The sequence below is a fragment of the Microcaecilia unicolor genome, chromosome 1 (assembly GCF_901765095.1).
Source record: "Microcaecilia unicolor chromosome 1, aMicUni1.1, whole genome shotgun sequence".
NCBI classification, from domain to species: Eukaryota; Metazoa; Chordata; class Amphibia; order Gymnophiona; family Siphonopidae; genus Microcaecilia; species Microcaecilia unicolor.
In genome coordinates this window covers 18,910,461-18,925,841 of record NC_044031.1, presented here as the reverse complement: position 1 = coordinate 18,925,841, position 15,381 = coordinate 18,910,461, and the positions used below count along the sequence as shown (strand labels likewise).

Below are 15,381 nucleotides of genomic sequence, written 5' to 3'. Positions count from 1 at the left end.
TCGTATTGTCCGCTTCATCTGGGCATGAAAGGTTTCCCAGAGGTCTTGAAGGATCCTTAATTTCCAGTAAAGAAGCAGGTTAGTTTCATTGTGCATCACTCCACCTCTTGGAAATTGGGGTGACAGCTGTGTCCATATTGTGCACCTAATAAGCAGACATCTCACAAGTAGAATAATAAGGCCTAGGACAATTTCGGGAATAACATGTATAGAATGTTTGTACGTTTGGGAAGCTGCCAGGTGCCCTTGTCCTAGATTGGCCGCTGTCGGGGACAGGATGCTGGGCTTGATGGGCCTTTGGTCTTTTCCCAGTATGGCATTACTTATGTACTTATGATGTCGATAGGCCGTTGCCTAGGAGCCCAGAAAAAGATCACCTAAAGTGGGTCTAGCTTCATTGATTATCACATTATCTTAACACGAACCAGTCGCTCTAGTTAAGACACATTTAAGAGGTTGACTGTAAACATTGCCATCATATCTCTGTAGGATAGATGACGCCAGAATTGCCCTGATAATGGCTCTGTTGCCGTAGGAGTCTGGAGCTGGGGTTGTTACTTCATCACTGTCAAAGAAACTCCCTGAGAACACAGATTGTCCCCTTCTCATTCAGACCATTCCTCATGGCTCTTATATTTCATCCTCCTACAACCTTGCACTGGGTGGAGATGATCCAACCATTTGCAAATAAGAACATATCACTTCTAAAGCCAGACCTAGAACCTGTCCCTTCTCTTCTACACATGTAACATTTTAGAAACCGCTCCTGTCTTCTACCACTTGAATAATGTCTTTTGTTTATATCCTCTAGATCAGCTACTCCGACAAGAAAGAAAGAGAGAAAAGAATCAACATAAAGATTCTGTAAAAATAGAACAAAGCCAAAGACAATCAGAAAATGTCTGTGAGAATATTTTCCAGGATCCTAAGAGGAAAAATGCAAAGAAGGATCACCAGGAATCAGAAGAGAAAAGAGACACTGCAGGGTGCTCGCTGGATGGAGTCACGAAGTGTGAGAGAAGTTACAGGGAGGTCTCTAACATCAATGGGTACCAGACAGAGAGACCCTTCCAAAGTACTAATAGTGATCACAGGGCTTCTTACCTTGAGAAGGGAGACAAGAAAAAAAAAGGCCAGCAAGAATTTACATATACTTCATCTAACAGGTGTATCGATTTCATATCTCCTCATGATCGAAAGAACTTCCCCTGGTTTTCAAAGCTCCGATTACAGAAAAGCGGTCACTCACAAGTCAAAAGAGAGAAACTAGTTCCATGGATGGAGTCTAATAAAAGCTTTGCTGTGCTTTCAGCTAGAAAAACACACCGGAACACCCAAACTGAAGAGAAACAGTGTAATAAAAGCTTCAGACGGCTCTCGGGGCTGAAAAGGCACCAAATCATCCATACAGTTGAGAAACCATTTACATGTGCTGAGTGTAATAAAAACTTCTCTTATCTTTCACTGCTAAAAAGGCACCAAATGATCCATACTGGAGAGAAACCATTTACATGTGCTGAGTGTAATAAAAGCTTCTCTCGCCTTTTGACGCTAAAGAATCACGAAATGATCCATACAGGAGAGAAACCATTTGCATGTGCTGAGTGTAATAAAAGCTTCTCTCAGTTTTTCTCGCTAAAACGGCACCAAATGATACATGTGGGAGACAAACCGTTTACATGTGCTGAGTGTAAGAAAAGCTTCACTCACCTTTTAACACTAAAGAATCACCAAATGATCCATACAGGTGAAAAACCATTTGCATGTACTGAGTGTAATAAAACCTTCCCTCGAAAGAGAGCACTCCAGGATCACCAGGCAATTCACACAGGTGTGAAACCATTTACATGTACTGAGTGTGGTAAAGGCTTTAGTCAAAAGCAAAAACTTACAATTCATCAGAGAATCCACACTGGAGTAAAACCTTTCATATGTACTGAGTGTGGTAAAACCTTCATTCAGAAGAAAACACTTCAGGTTCACCAGGCAAATCATACAAGAGTGAAACAATTGATATGTACTGAATGTAATAAAAGCTTCTCTCACCTTTTGACGCTAAAGACTCACCAAATGATCCATATGGGAGAGAAACCATTTCCATGTACTGAGTGTAATAAAAGCTTCATCCATCTTTCAAAGCTAAAAACTCACCAAATGATTCATACGGGACAGAAACCATTTACATGTGCTGAGTGTAATAAAAGTTTCTCTCAACTTTTGACATTAAAGAATCACCAAATGATCCACACGGGAGAGAAACCATTTGCATGTACTGAGTGTAATAAAACCTTCACTCGAAAGAGAACACTCCAGGATCACCAGGCAATTCACACAGGTGTGAAACCATTTACATGTACGGAGTGTGGTAAAGGCTTTAGTCAAAAGCAAAAATTTACAATCCATCAGAGAATCCACACTGGAGTAAAACCTTTTACATGTACTGATTGTGGTAAAACCTTCATTCAGAAGAAAACACTTCAGGTTCACCAGGCAAATCACACAGGAGTGAAACAATTTACATGTACTGAGTGTAATAAAAGCTTCTCTCAGCGTTCAATGCTAAAACGGCACCAAATGATGCATGCGGGAGAAAAACCATTCAAACAAAATACAAATAGAAAATAACACAATCCAAAAGAATCTTCTACAGAGAACAAATAGGCATGGATTGCAAAGACATAAATACAATGCATTATATAAACTAATGCATTATATAAACTAATAAACAACTTTATTAGTTTATTAGTTTATTAACACCAAAATGATAACTACACCGAATGCAAACCTCCCACATGCAGACAACGTTGCCAAATACTTTGACAAAAAAATTACCAATCTACGCAAGAATCTGCATCAGGAAAATATTAATCCAGAAACCTTCATAAACAAACTAGAACCGAACCCAAGAGAATACCCGGCAGACCGTATTTGGAATAACTTCACTCATCTAAGCACCGAAATAATAGCTCATGCACTCAGAAAATTCTCCTCCCCCCACTGCCACTAGACACCTGCCCCAACTATATAGTGAAAAAAACTCCTAATCAATATGTCACAGAACTCACAAACCACATTAATTGTCTATTCAAAAAAGGCCCATTCCCACAGGACAGAGAAAATATCCTACTAACTCCCATCCCAAAAGACACCAAAAAAAAAAGCAGAAGACACCTCGAATTACAGACCGATAGCATCCATACCCCTAACAACAAAATTGACAGAAGGCATAGTCGCTAAACAAATAACAGAATACCTCACTGATTCAACATACTACACGAATCTCAATCTGGCTTCAGAATTCACCACAGTACAGAAACCATATTAACCACACTCCTGACCAGATTCAAGCAGGAAATAGCAAGGGGTAAAAACATCCTCCTACTCCAATTTGACCTATCAAGCGCATTTGATATGGTCGACCACCACATACTACTGAGAATCCTCGACAAGATACGAATTACAGGAAAAGTACTCTCCTGGATCAAGGGATTTCTGACATCCAGAATATGCCAAGTCAAATCAAACTTAGATATAATATGGAGTACCACAAGGATCACCACTCTCACCTATATTATTCAACCTAATATGACACCACTGGCTAAATCTCTATCCAAATAAGGCCTCAATCCAGTTCTCTATGCAGATGACATCACCATCGTCGGGGCGCAAGGACGCAGAATGCCACTCGGTTCACCAATCTGGTAAGGCCTCGCAGCGCCATGTGTCACCTGCCCCCCCCCCCCCCCCCCCTCCATTGGACTCTGGCTCGGCAGTCTCTGTAGCAGGTGCCCGTGCTTCGCAATCCAAACGACTCTCCTCTAAATCTCTCCAGCAATGTTTGGCTGATATTCAGGCAGAAATCTACTTCGGAGGAGGGGGGAGGGGGGGAGGGTGGGGGGGGGAGGGGTCCGGAGGGGGTTGGTATGGGAGGGAGGGAATAAACACAAAAAATTTTCTGTTGTACACAAATGGAATGTGGTGGTTGAAAACTTATATTTTCTGATTTATCTGGCAGTGTCAAGCCAGACTGTTGTGTTTCCTTATTTAATAAAAAAGATTTAAACATAAAACATCCAAAAAAGAAATTTTGGATAGAATGGACGTCCTTAGTGTTCATCGTAGGGAGCTGGGAAGGGGGGTGAGGGGTGAGTGGAAGATCTGGAGGCATGTGTAATGGAACATTCTGAGAGCTAACTCAGTCTGATTTTCATCTTGCGTAGCTTGTGGATCAACTGGATGACTTACATTACAAACTGACCATTTGGAAAACTGAAGATGCAGAAAGAATTTAAGATTTCGTGGTGTCTGTGAATCGGAGAACATTTCCACCATTGAGCGGTGGCATGGAGTCCATTATGCTAGTGAGAGCACATCGGGTTTGGGGGAAGCCAATTGGTAATCAACCCAGAGACACTGTTGTTCCCTTTGCTAAGTTCACTGACAAAGAACGTCTCCTCCAAAGAGCTTGGCAGTTTTCTAACCTGAAGGGTAACTGTCTTTCAAGATCTGTCTCACTTCACACTGTCCTAGAGGCGCATCATGAAACCGGTTTTGGATATTTTAATCAAAGAAAAAATCTCATACCGTTGGGCCTTTCCACCATCCAGGGCAGATCATACAGACCCCATTGTCTGGAAGAGGCATAGAAGCTTCTGTTGGAAATGGACGTTATGAATTCCCCGATGCCTAAGGTGTTGGTAGCTCCAGCTACGACAGCAAAATTTCAACAGTGGCAGAGGGTCTCTCTGAAAAAAACAAGAAAACTCCTCCGCCTGTGTGACTCTCTCATTCCTTTTGAAATTTCCACTCTGTGTCTTGGCTTTATGGAACATTGAATAGACTTGTGGGACTATAAACAGTCTGGTTAAATATGGATATGTTTTAACTTTACTGTCTCCTATGTTTTCCATCTCCCCTTCCCTCCCCTCCCTTTCTCCTCCCCCCTTTTTTTTCACAATATGCTGCAGATGTATGAATGTTGAGAAGTCAAATGTGTGGTTATCAGGGAGGGAGGTGGGTGAGTGTGGGAAGGGTCTGAGGTGGTGTATTTGGTGCTTTGGGTTAGTTCCTTGAATTCCCATTCAGGGGTCCTTGTGGATGCCTGTTTGTGGTGGAGGAGGATTGGGGATAAGGTAGTTTGGGGTTGGGTGGGTTATAGGAAGGTTATGGGCTTGGATATGTTTTGTTTGGAGATGGGGAGGGTACTAGGGGGGATCTGAGTTTGTGATACGCACACTGAAGTAAGGTCCCAAGATTTACTTCTCTGGTTGGTTTCACAGACCCATTATGTATGTTAACCTAAAAGTCTTATAAAGTCAAGGGGCTGAACTCCCCTCAGAAGTGTCAAAAATTGTTTATAGAACTTTTACAATACAATCCTCAGGCGGTGTTCCTGCAGGAGACCCACTTCAAGAGAGAACACGAGCGATTTCTCGCTCATCCTCGTTATCCTCATGTGTGCTGTTCCTCCGCAGGTGATGGCTCTAAGAAATATGGAGTTGCAATTTTGCTTCATTCCTCTCTTCAGGTACAAGTTATCGTGGGAGGGGACTTTAACACTACTGTCCACCCAGCTATTGACAAGTCCAGGTCTCCTGTGGCCAACGACTATAAGATCTCTAGGGCTTTTGTTGATCTAGTTAGGGACCTGGGTGTGCGTGACCCTTGGCGGTTGCTCCACCCCAGGGTCCGAGATTACACTTTCTATTCCCATTCTCATGAGTTTTATTCTCGGATTGATTAGGTACTAGTGGACACTCATTTAGCAGAGAGGGGCATTGAGTCTGCAATAGGGTCCATCATGATTTCTGATCACACCCCTGTCCGGCCAACTCTCCCCTCTATCTGTGAAGGTGATAAGGATAGGAGATGGACTCTGAACACTACCCTATTAAAAGATAATGAGATTGTAGCTGGATATCGAAATATTGTCGGAGATTACATGAAAGATAATTTGCACTCGGTCTCTTCTTTGGGAGTAGTGTGGAACGCATTAAAAGCAGCTACTCAAGGTTATTTCCTTCAAAAAGCCAGTTACAAAGTGCATGTTCGGCGAGCTCAGGTGTCTAAATGCTTATCTCAGCTTCGGAGCGTGAAAGAACAACATAAAAGATCTGGGTCCTCCACTGTTTTCAGGGAGGTACAGGCCAAACATCTGCATTTAGACGGTATTTATTCTGATCAGCTTCAGTTTGTAACTCACCGTAACCACCTAATCCACTATGTTCACAGCAACAAACTGGGTCAAATTTTGAATGCAATGCAACAAATATCAAATTTAAAAAAGAAAAATCCTAATGAAGCAGACAAAAGCTGTATCCTTGATTCACATAGATCAGACAAGAAAGAAAGACCCTACATTCTGTACTGAATGTAAAAACATTACACTTTAGCTGTAACTAATGCATTAAAAACAAATAGGTGGGAAAATGTGGGATACAAATGTAACAAATAAATCAATAAATAAAAATGTTGATAAGAGACAGAATATAAGTAGTTAACGTATCTACTATGGAATGCAGAAAAGAAATCTTTTGTTATAGTGCATACACAACTAATTTGTATTCAGGAGCGAAATGTTTTATATGTACTGATTGTATTACCCACAAAATTGGGAAATAAAAGACAAACGTGATCACTTATACTGATTGTATGTAAGGGGTAACATAAAGACAGACTAACAAATGAAAAACAAAGAATTAAGAAGTTTTAAATTAGAGCATGTTATTGGAATTCAGTACGGGTCATAACCTTTAAATAAACATGGTGTGAACCACAAGTATGCATAATAAATTACCAAAACAGTATCCTAGGGCTAGAAGTACTTCTTATGTGCACAAATTAATAACATGGCATAGCCACTCCAGAAGTAGGAAAATGTACAACAGTACTGTTTAAATGCTCCTTGGAGATTCTTTATTTCTGCAGGTAATAAAGAGGCTCTTTGGAGTATATTACAAATAATATTTCTTTATATTCCACTGGTCTAGCTATGTCATGTTTTAAAATAAATGTTCATACTGGAATGCAAATATTCCTAATATTTTAAATATCCTGAAAATAAAACTGTAGAATTGTTAGCAAGAAAACAAAATTGTTATCTAGAAATCATATATACAAAAGAAAACATTGAAATAAAATTGTATCTAATAAATATTAGATTTAAGCCAAGAGAAATAAAACTGTAAGACAAACTTAGGAAACTGGTCTTTTACTGGTTTTTGTGTGTGTGTGTGTGTGTGTGGGGGGGGGGGGGGGGTTCGTTTATGATGCGAAAGTAATGCCAGGGCAACAGTTAATTACTTCGGGCTAAGAACAAAAGGTAACTTAATCCTTATCAGTAGTGCTGGATTTCAAAGCTCACACAAAGAGATAGCCAGACTGGGAAAACCAGTTTATCATTTAACTGAAGACAAAGTTATTTACAAAGGAATGTTGCTAAGTAAACATGACAGAGACACAAACCATTCATCCCAGACAAAAGAAACAATTCATCTATACTCTCAGAAATATTCCCTCTAAGCAGGAAAAGAAAAAAATGTGTTTAAAAAAAGAAGCTGCCCTACAACTAAAATTAAATATATCCCTAGTTACAGTGCTTTAGAGCCATGAAATCAAACATTAAAAAAAAACAAGGATGTAGAGAAATTTCCTGTGGCCACGAAGAATTTCTTCTAGAATCCTATGCCATTTTTTTATTTTTTATAAAGCACTGTAGCTTTGGTAATCCAATGAGTCAGAGCAGAAAGAGAAAGCATGGTTAGGAACAAAGAAGAAAATTCAAAGAATGAGATTTGAACAGAATTCAAGTTACATAAAAATATTTTTAGCAAGAGTTATTACAGCAAATATCAAACAGTTATTCTGAGTTGACTCTAGATAACTTTAATTCTTTTTTGTAATTTCAAGGGAAAACATTGAGCTTTTGGATAGAGCTGATCAGACTTTTTTTTTTACTTGTCTTATAATGATACAGGCATAGGAGCTAATTTTTATCTATGGCTTGTAAATGTTTAATACGAGATTTCCCTTTTTTATAGGTCTCATTATATTTAATCAATTTGCATAATAAATGTAGATCAAAGGATCCTTCTAGGGTCCAACAAAAATCAGTTTGTTTTTGATTCCATTTATACCATTTTGTATTTAATTTAGTAAGTTCTTTTTTTCTCTAAAGGAAAGTATTTAATTACTGTCTCAAGAGGCATAGCCATTATGTGTATAACAAAAACCTAGTATTTTAAAACACCTATTCTGACAAATGAGACTTAGGACCTACTAGGAATTCTGTGTTATACCCTGATATTTTATAAACACCTACGGCTAATCAGACCATAGGACCTACCAGGGATAATTGCTATTTTAAAACACCTAGTCAGACAATAGTGACATAGGACCTAGCATAAAAAAACATTTAAAGATGTCACTTACCAATCTTCGTCCTTACCAGGACCGTCTGTGGTGTCAGGAATCCTGCAGCTGAACCGACACCCTTGTTTCTTTTCATGAATGTACCTGGAAATCTCCGGACTGAACCAGGACCCTATCCCCTCTATCGACGTCGGAGTTACCAATGTTTTTAGGCCCCTTGTACCCGTCCCAAATTAGCATGTACCAGCCATCAACAATTTGTCTTGTCTGTCTGTATCTTTTAGATTGTAAGCTCTATTGAGCAGGGACTGTCTCTCTGTGTCAGGTGTTCAGCGCTGCGTGCGTCTGGTAGCGCTATACAAATGCTAATAATAATAAAAGAAACCAGGGCTACGTGCATATGAGAAAGTCAATTGTTTATTTACTTATCAAATACAATTAATAGTTTCTCATGAGAGATCAGTACAGTTACATAAAAAGATGTTCACGGTGACTGCGTCTCTGAAATACTGTTCTGTTTCAGCTGCTTATATCGTTTGTTTCAGACAATGATTTACAGAACTTTTTTCTGCAAATCCTTCTCATAGATTATTATCTGATTCTCACCATCTGCTTCCCTTAACATGTTAAACCACATTCTTCCTGTTGTTTACACTAGTTTCTTTCCCAAGCCTGCTTGCCCGTAAGGGTATCATAATAGATCATAAATTCCAGAGTCATGCAGGCTTATCAATCTCTGACCTTTTGACCCCTTCCATAGTGCATGACTGTGCTCATAATTCTACAAGAGCTAAAAAGGCTTCAAATGATCCACTCTGAAAATAAACCATTTACATGTACAGAATATAATAAATGCTTTTCTGAGCTTTCACATCTAAAAAGCCACCAAATGATCTACATGGAAGAAAACTTATTTACATGGACAGAGGGTAAGAAAACCTTCCCTCAGGGTTCAGAACTAAAAAGGCATCAAATGAGCCAAAAAGGGGAGAATCCATTTACACGTACAGAGTGTAAGAAAATCTTCACTCAGTTTTCAGGCCTAAAAAACACCAAAAGATCCACACTGCAGCAGTAGATTTTAAAGATTGAGATCATATTCCACATTCCATGCCTTAGGATGAGGTTCACTCCTGTCATGGTATGTTCTTACATGTAAACATAGTAGATGACGGCAGAAAAAGACCTGCACGGTCCATCCAGTCTGCCCAAGAAGATAAATTCATATGTGCTACTTTTTTATTTGTACTGTCCTCTTCAGTGCACAGACCGTATAAGTCTGGCCAGCCCTATCCCTGCCTCCCAACCACCAGCTCTGGCACAGACCCTATAAGTCTGCCCAGCACTATCCCCGCCTCCCAACTACCAGTCCCGCCTCCCACCACCAGCTCTGGCACAGACCATATTAGTCTGCCCAGCACTATCCCTGCCTCCTACCACCGGCTCTGGCACAGACCGCATAAGTCTGCCCAGCACTATCCCCGCCGCCCAACCACCAGCCCCGGCACAGACCGTATAAGTCTGCCCAGCACTAGCCCCGCCTCCCAACCACCAGCTCTGCCACCCATTCTAGGCTAAGCTCCTGAGGATCCCTTCCTTCTGCACAGGATTCCTTTATGTTTATCCCACGCATGTTTGAATTCCGTTACCGTTTTCATCACCACCTCCCGCGGGAGGACATGCCAAGCATCCACCACCCTCTCCGTGAAAAAATACATCCTGACATGTGGGTGACATCATGCATAGAGGCCAGTACAGACAATGCCAAGTGCACTGTACCTGTAAATGTTTGAGGCAGTGCCCCTACCATGCGTGCCTGGGACCAGCAGTACATTACTAAAGCAAGAAGACAACTCCAAGAGGAGGCAGGAAGGATGTGATAATATATGCCTACCTCCTACAAGTAAGTAATGTGATGCCAGGTAATCCGTGAAATTACAGACTGGTAAGCCTGATATCAGTGCCAGGGAAAATAGTGGAAACTATTATAAAGAATAAAATTACAGAAAACATAGACAAACATGGTTTATTGGGACAGAGTCAGCATGGATTCAGTCAAGGGAGGTCTTGCCTCACCAATTGCTTCATAGAAACATAGAAACATGACGGCAGATAAAGGCCATATGACCCATCCAGCCTGCCTATCCTCTGTAACCCCCAATTCTACCTGTTCCTAAGCAATACCACATGCTTATCCCATGCCTTTTTAAATTCTCGAACAGTCCTCGACTCCACCACCTCCACCAGGAGGCCATTCCACGCCTCCACCACCTCCACCGGGAGGCCATTCCACGCCTCCACCACCCTTTCCTAAGCCTATTCCCTCTTAACTTTGTCATATGCCCCCTCATTCCCGAGCTCTCCATTTGAAAAAGGCTCTCTTCCTGTACATAAATGCCCTTGAGATATTTAAACGTTTCTATCGTATCTCCTCTCTCCCAGCATATAGATGTTGAGGTTCATAAGCCTGTCCCTATAATTTTTGCATTAAAGACCGCTTACTAATTTCGTAGCCACCCTCTGGACCGACTCCATCCTATTTATATCTTTCCGTAGGTGCGGTCTCCAGAACTGCACGCAGTACTCCAAATGAGGCCTCACCAGAGACTTGTACAACGGCACTATCACCTCCTTTTTTCTGCTGGTCATGCCTCTCTTTATGCACCCAAGCATCCTTCTGGCTTTGCCCATCGCATTTTTTACCTGTTTGAAAGCTTTAGGGTCATCAGACACAATCACCCCCAAGTCCTGCTCTTCCTTCGCACACTGAAGCACTTCACCCCCTATACCAGTGATGGCGAACCTTTCAGAGACCGAGTGCCCAAACAGCAACCCAAAATCTAATTACTCATCGCGAAGTGCCGGTACTCATTATGGGTGGGGTCACCACATATGACTCCACCCCATGATAGCCACACCCCCTTACACCAGCCTTGGCGTATATAAACAAACATCATTGAAAATATTATACTAGTATAGGAGAAAAAAATAACATGATTTTCTTTCATTATAAATCATTTCTGTAAGTTATTACAGCTCCAGTATACCCAGTGCAAAATAAGACAGCAGATGTAAATTCTCAAATTGGACATATTCCAAACACTAAAATGAAAATAAAATGATTTTTTTCTACCTTTGTTGTCTGGTGATTTTGTTTTTCTATCCATATTGGTCCTAGTCGCTGATTCTGTCCACCCTGATTCTGCTGCTATCTGTTCTCTTAACTCTGTTTCCAGGGCTTCCTTTCCATTTATTTCTTTACTTTCCTCCTTTCTTCTTAATTTCTTGCCCTCCATCCATGTCCAGCAACCCTCCTCTCCCCTCCAGCCACAAATGTCCAGCCACCCTCCTCTCCCCTCCAGCCACCCTCCCCTCCAGCCACCCTCCTCTCCCCCTGCCCTCCCCTCCCCTCCAGCCGCCCATGTCCAGCCACCCTCCCCTCCAGCCACCCTCCTCTCCCCCTGCCCTCCCCTCCAGCCACCCTCCTCTCCCCCCTGCCCTCCCAGCGGCAGGCCTCCCTCCCACCCAGCACCAGTCCACCCAGCATCAAGCCTCCCTCCCTCCCACCCACCCAGCACCAGGCCATGCACCCACCCAGCACTCCCACCCAAGCACCCAGGCCTGCCTCCCTCCCACCCACCCAAGCACCAGGCCATGCACCCACCCAGCACCAGGCCACCCACCCAGCACCAGGCCTGCCTCCCTTTCACCCAAGCACCAGGCCATGCACTCACCCAGCACTCCCACCCAAGCACCAGGCCACCCAAGCCTCCATCCCTCCCACCCAAGCACCAGCCCTCCCACCCACCCAAGCAGCAGGAGCAGCAGCAGCAAGCAGGCAGGCCACCCACCCTCCCACCCAAGCACCAGGCCTCGCACCCTCCCTCCCACCCAGCGTGCACCAAGGCTCCCACCCTCCCACCCACCCAAGCAGCAGCAAGTAGGCAGGCCACCCACCCTCCCACCCAAGCACCAGGCCTCCCTCCCTCCCACCCACCCACCCGGCGTCAAGCATTCCTCCCTCCCACCGGCACCAGCCCGCCATCCCTCCCTCCGAACCCCCAAAAATTTTAAAGTCTTCCCTGGTTTGAGTAGGCGGCGTCAGCATCAGCAGTAGCAGCGAAAAGCGTGCTGCTGGTTTGGCGCGTCTTCAGCCTTCCGTCTCTCAAGCTCTCTGGTCCCGCCCTAACAGGATATGAGGGCGGGACCAGAGAGCTTGAGAGACGGAAGGCTGAAGACGCAACGAACCAGCAGCACGCTTTTCGCTGCTACTGCTGATGCTGACGCTGCCTACTCGAACCAGGGAAGACTTTTAAATTCCTTCGGGTTCGGAGGGAGGGATGGAGGCCGGGTGGGCTGGTGCCGGGTGGGAGGGAGGGAGGAACGCTTGACGCCGGGTGGGTGGGAGGGCTAAGTTTCGGGTGAGGCGACCGGCGGCGCGCGTGCCAACAGAGAGGGCTCCACGTGCCCTCTCTGGCACGCGTGCCATAGGTTCGCCATCACTGCCCTATACTGTACCGTTCCCTCAGATTTTTGCGACCCAAGTGCATGGCCCTGCATTTTTGGGGATTAAACCTTAGTTGCCAAATATCGGACCATTCCTCTAGCTTTGCTAGGTCCTTCCTCATGTCAATCACACCCTCCAGGGTGTCCACCCTGTTGCAGAGTTTAGTATCATCCGCAAAGAGACAAACCTTACCAGACAGCCCTTACGCAATATCGCTCACAAAGACGTTAAAAAGAGCCGGCCCTAGGACCGATCCCTGTGGTACTCCACTGACGACATCCTTTTCTTCAGAGCAAGCTCCATTTACCACTACCCTCTGTCTCCTATAATTTAACCAATTTTTAATCCAATCAGTTACTCTAGGTCCCATACCGAGGGCACTCAATTTATTTATCAGTCGCCTGTGCGGAACCGTGTCAAAGGCTTTGCTGAAATCTAAATATACCACATCAAGCGCCCCTCCCACATCCAACTGTTTGGTCACACAGTCAAAGAAGACAGTCAGATTCGTCTGACACGACCTGCCACTAGTGAAGCCATGCTGCCTCGGGTCCTGCATTCCATGTAGTTCAAGAAATCCCACAATTCTCCTCTTTAGGAGCGTTTTCATTAGCTTACTCACAACCAAGGTCAGACTGACAGGTCTGTAATTCCCTACCTCCTCCTTACTTCCACTCTTGTGCAAAGGAACGACATCCGCCCTTCTGTAGTCCACCGGGACCACTCCAATTTCTAAGGAAGCATTGAAGAGGTCCGTCAGCGGAGCTGACAGAACTTCTCCGAGTTCCTTAAGCACCCTCAGGTGTATCCCATCAGGCCCCATCGCTCTGTCTATTTTTAGTTTAGCAAGCTCCTCACGAACACAGTCCTCTGTAAACGGGTCTTGGTCTACCATCCATCCCCTTTAGCCTTTGTTTTCTGCAGCCCTACCCCCGGTCTTTCATTCGTGAACACAGAGCTAAAATAATTGTTAAGCAGTTCAGCTTTATCCTTATCATCTTCCACATATTTCTCTCTCTCAGCTTTGAGCCTCACAATGCTATTATGGCACTTCCTCTTGTCACTTACATATCTGAAAAAGGTCTTATCCTCCAATTTTACCATATTAGCTATCTTTTCCTCCATTTGTCGCTTCGCTTTCCTGATAGCTTTTCCAGCTTCTCTTCACTTATTTAAGTATTCTCTCCTGTCTTCATCTTTCTGAGTCGTCTTATAACGTGCAAAGGCTAGCCTCCTTACCCTTATCTTTTCAGCTACTACATTCGAGTACCAGAGAGGCCTTCTTTTCCTCTTACTTTTATGTAATTTTCTAACATAAAGGTTAGTTGCCTTTAATATAGCTCCTTTCAGTCTTGTCCATTGCTGTTCTACATTCTTCAGCTGTTCCCATCCCGCTAACTGTTCCTTGAGAAATTCCCCCATCTCGGCAAAGTTAGTTCCTTTGAAATCCAGGACCTTTAATCTCGAACGAGCCCTCTTTTCTGTTTTAATATTGAACCATACAGTACGATGATCACTAGATGCCAAATGGTCCGCCACCTTGACATCAGAAACGTACTCTCCATTCGTAAGCACCAAGTCCAGAATAGCTTCATCCCGTGTCGGTTCAGTTACCCACTGCTGGATCAATTTTTCCTGTAGGGAATCTAAGATCTCTTTGCTTCTAGACGACCCTGCAGCCGGGACATCCCAATCAACATCTCCCCTTTCCTAGCTATCTTGTGCATGTCTTCAATTAAGTCCCTGTCCATTTCCTCCAACTGTGAGGGTGGTCTGTATATCACTCTGATATGGATACATTTTCCTTTCCCTCTTTCCAGTTTAACCCACAGCGCTTCTTCCATACCCAACATGTCCCGCAGTTCTGTCACTTGGATATCATTCTTAGCATATAATGCCACACCTCCACCCTTTTTTCCTACTCTGTCCTTCCTGTATAGATTATAGCCAAGTACAGCAACATCCCAGTCATGGTTCTCCATGAACCACATCTCCGTGACTGCCACTAAATCCAAGTCCGCTTCCATCATTGTAGCCTCAAAATCTAGAAGTTTCCCATACTACGGGCATTGGTATACAAGGCTCTCCAGATTTTACTCTTTTTATTCACTTCTATAGAGGCCTTTTATACCCATCCCCATCAATTTTAATTTAAAGCCCTCTTTATAACTTTAGCCAGCCTGTTGCTGAAGACACTCCTTCCCTTCCTTGACAGATGGACACCATCACTGCTCAGTACCTCTTGGAAAATCATCCCATGGTCTACAAAACCAAAGCACTCTTGTCGGCACCAACCACGCAGCCACGCATTTATCTCCAAGATGCGAGCTTCTCTCATTTGACCTTTACCTTTGACAGGGAGGATCGATGAGAACACCACCTGTGCACCTAGATGCTTCACCCTCTGACCCAAAGCCACGAAGTCTCGTATGATACGTTCAGTAGGATATTTAGCTGTATCATTTGTGCCAACATGGATGAGTAGCATAGGAGCATGGTCTGTA

General features: G+C 43.5%; 1 protein-coding gene across 1 annotated transcript in view; it reads left to right on the top strand.

Moving 5' to 3' along the window:
* The window catches only part of LOC115459803 (zinc finger protein 271-like), a 258,826-nt gene that overhangs the window by 218,755 nt on the left and 24,690 nt on the right, over positions 1–15,381 (top strand). Inside the window, exon 5 of the mRNA XM_030189625.1 lies at positions 1,365–2,514. Coding sequence (XP_030045485.1) covers positions 1,365–2,514 — 1,150 coding nt within the window. The remainder of the gene's footprint in view (positions 1–1,364; positions 2,515–15,381) is intronic.